The sequence below is a fragment of the Nelusetta ayraudi genome, unplaced genomic scaffold (assembly GCF_046127955.1).
Source record: "Nelusetta ayraudi isolate G7.1 ecotype Tasmania unplaced genomic scaffold, CSIRO-AGI_Nayr_v1 ptg000163l, whole genome shotgun sequence".
NCBI classification, from domain to species: Eukaryota; Metazoa; Chordata; class Actinopteri; order Tetraodontiformes; family Monacanthidae; genus Nelusetta; species Nelusetta ayraudi.
The window spans coordinates 192,501-195,000 of NW_027466213.1; the positions used below are offsets into that span (position 1 = coordinate 192,501).

General features: G+C 51.9%; 1 protein-coding gene across 3 annotated transcripts in view; it reads left to right on the forward strand.

Moving 5' to 3' along the window:
- Window positions 1–2,500, forward strand: part of kalrna (kalirin RhoGEF kinase a) — an 82,015-nt gene that overhangs the window by 66,745 nt on the left and 12,770 nt on the right. For 2 of the 3 annotated variants that reach the window (XM_076013961.1, XM_076013962.1), the window contains exons 41-44: window positions 145–348; window positions 1,459–1,544; window positions 2,046–2,192; window positions 2,446–2,500. The exon at window positions 2,446–2,500 is cut by the window's right edge and continues 41 nt beyond it. In XM_076013961.1, coding sequence (XP_075870076.1) covers window positions 145–348; window positions 1,459–1,544; window positions 2,046–2,192; window positions 2,446–2,500 — 492 coding nt within the window. The remainder of the gene's footprint in view (window positions 1–144; window positions 349–1,458; window positions 1,545–2,045; window positions 2,193–2,445) is intronic. The other variant, XM_076013963.1, reaches the window with a different exon arrangement.

Below are 2,500 nucleotides of genomic sequence, written 5' to 3' on the forward strand. Positions count from 1 at the left end.
TTTCCTTGAGTGAAACAAGTTCACGTGTGCCAAATGTGATTTCATCCTGAAAAACGAAGAAAAAAAAATTAAAACCTTCCATCTCTTCCTCTTCCTCTTCCTCTTCTTCTTCCTCTTCTTCTTCTTCTTCTTCTTCTTTGACAGAGAACTACCCCGTCAGCGATGGCAAGACGGAGTCGGTGGCCAACCTGCAGCCGCAGGCCTCCCTCAGCTCGCTGCAGTCCAGCTCGCCGGGGCCTAAACGCTCGGGGAACACGCTGAGGAAGTGGCTGACCAGCCCAGTGCGGCGCCTCAGCCAGGGCAGCTCCGTCAAGAAGCTCCCCAACAACAAGCAGAAGAAAACCACAGGTGGGGCTGACGACCGGGCAAACCTCCCTCAGCCTCTTTCCGTCTCTTCTTCTTCTTCTAGTCTAGTATATGGAAGGAGGTCATGTTGTAGTCCAGACGGCACCAACTGAGACCTTATCAAGACCAGAGAGCATCGAGACCAAGACCAGACCAGGACTTTATATCTCAAAGAAAAATAACAACTAAAAATGAGCATTAAAAAAATGAATGAACTGGGAGTAAGGGGGCAGGGTGTCACTCTGGGTGTGACAAACAAGCAGCAGCTGGATTCTTTTCTGTTATTATGGTGTTATTACAGTGTTGGCTGAGTCTCCACCGGTCTGGATCAAAAACCCTCTGTCTGAGTCCGAGACCAGACCCAGTAGAAATGCCTCTGGGTCCGAGACGAGACTGAGACCCTTGAACAGTGGTGTGGAGACCAAGACCAACCTCCAGCACTACAGCGCTAGAAGAAGCCAAAAGCTTTGAAATGATGTTCAGTTCAGGGATGACTATGCTCCAGAACCAGAGGTCCATCTGTGCTCAGTTAAGAACAGGTAGCTGACCTCTGGCAGCAGAAGTGGGTCAATTTAAAGGTACAGCTGTGAACATTCAGTCAGAAATCTTTTGCTTTGGCTGAATGTACAGAAAAGACCCGGCGGTGTCACTGACAGAGTGTTTGTGTATTGATCAGTGTGTAATAAGCTCACGAGGGTGTGACTTTTGCATGGACAACTGCCATCAAGCAGCGTGTTTGACTTCCTGGATCAGATCCAGGAAGTTCTCCAACCTGCCGTCAGCAGCAGCAGCTCGGTGAAAAAATCTCTCGTCCGTGTCTCTGAAGTCCAAGAGAAGAAAAGTCAAAGTTCAAACAAGGTTTGAATCTTTTTTTTAGCTGTAACAACTTGCAGATGCAGTAAATGCTGCTGCTGCTGCAGCTGCAGCTGCTGCTGCTGCTGCTGCTGCTCACCACAGAAGAACCGTCCCCACATTCCCCGCATACCAAACCTCCTCCTTTCTGTTTCTCTCCTGCCAGTCGATGCAATGTGAACCGTCCAGACGTTCTGCTTGTCACTGAAAAGGAAACGGTGTCCAGTGTTTGTGTGAGTGAAGCTCTGCTGCGATTGACAGTTGCAGGGCCGGGCCGGGAGGAGAGCAGGAAGAGCGTGGACCTGGGCCAACCCGACCTCGCGCTGCAGGATGACATCGTGGATGAGGTGGGACCGCCCTGCTCTCGTCCTCTCTGTGATCATGTCATTCTTGTTTCTCCATCAACAAACTGGCCACAGTCGCTCTTTGGCCTCCATCCACTGGAGATGGAGATGGTTGGAGAAGCTCTCCTGTCCGTCCTCACATGCTGGCTGCTCGTGTCCAATTATTGGACTCTCGCTCTCGAAGCTGAATGTCACTCAAGGAAACAGGAAGTGACAAAACAGAAGCTGCGTTTCCATGACGTTTTTTTCGCAAAAATAAAAGCAATATTTTCAAAAAAAAAAATTCACAAAGTGCGACTGCGTCAAATCAAGAAATTACGTTTGCTTTTGTTTTGTTTGCTGTCAAGAGTGGTTGTTCTGTTTTTCACTTTGATGACCTGTAAAAAAAATATTCTGTCTCCTCCTCCTCCGTCCAATCATAACACTCTTATTTTCACTGGGGTGTGTGTGTGTGTGTGTGTGTGTGTGTGTGTGTGTGTGTGTGTGTGTGTGTGTGTGTGGCAGAGAGTCCTCAGCAAGGACGGGACGCTGCTGTCCAAGACGGCGTCAGGGATGCAGAGCGGCGGCGAGGAGGAGCAGGACGAGGAGGCCCACACGCCCCTCCCTCCCCCCATGGAGATCATGAAGAACCCGTCGGCCCAGGACGACAAGGTGGGTGAGCCGCCGGCCTCTGATTGGCCCCTGGCGACGAGCCGACGGCCTGCCAACCCCTCTGCTGGAGAACTGTTTCACACCGGTCACTCCTGCTGACGGACTGCCTGACTGATCCTCTCCAGCTCCACACCTTCACTCACCTGCCGTCGCTCCCTCCCTTTCTTCCCTCTCTCTCTCTCTCTCTCCCTCTCTCTGCCGCCCTCTGCCCTCTGACACGCCGCTGCACCCCACCCTCCTCTTCCTCCTTCAGCCTTCATCCCTGCTAACGTCCCTGCAGTCGTCCTCCGAGGTGCCCAGCGCCGCCG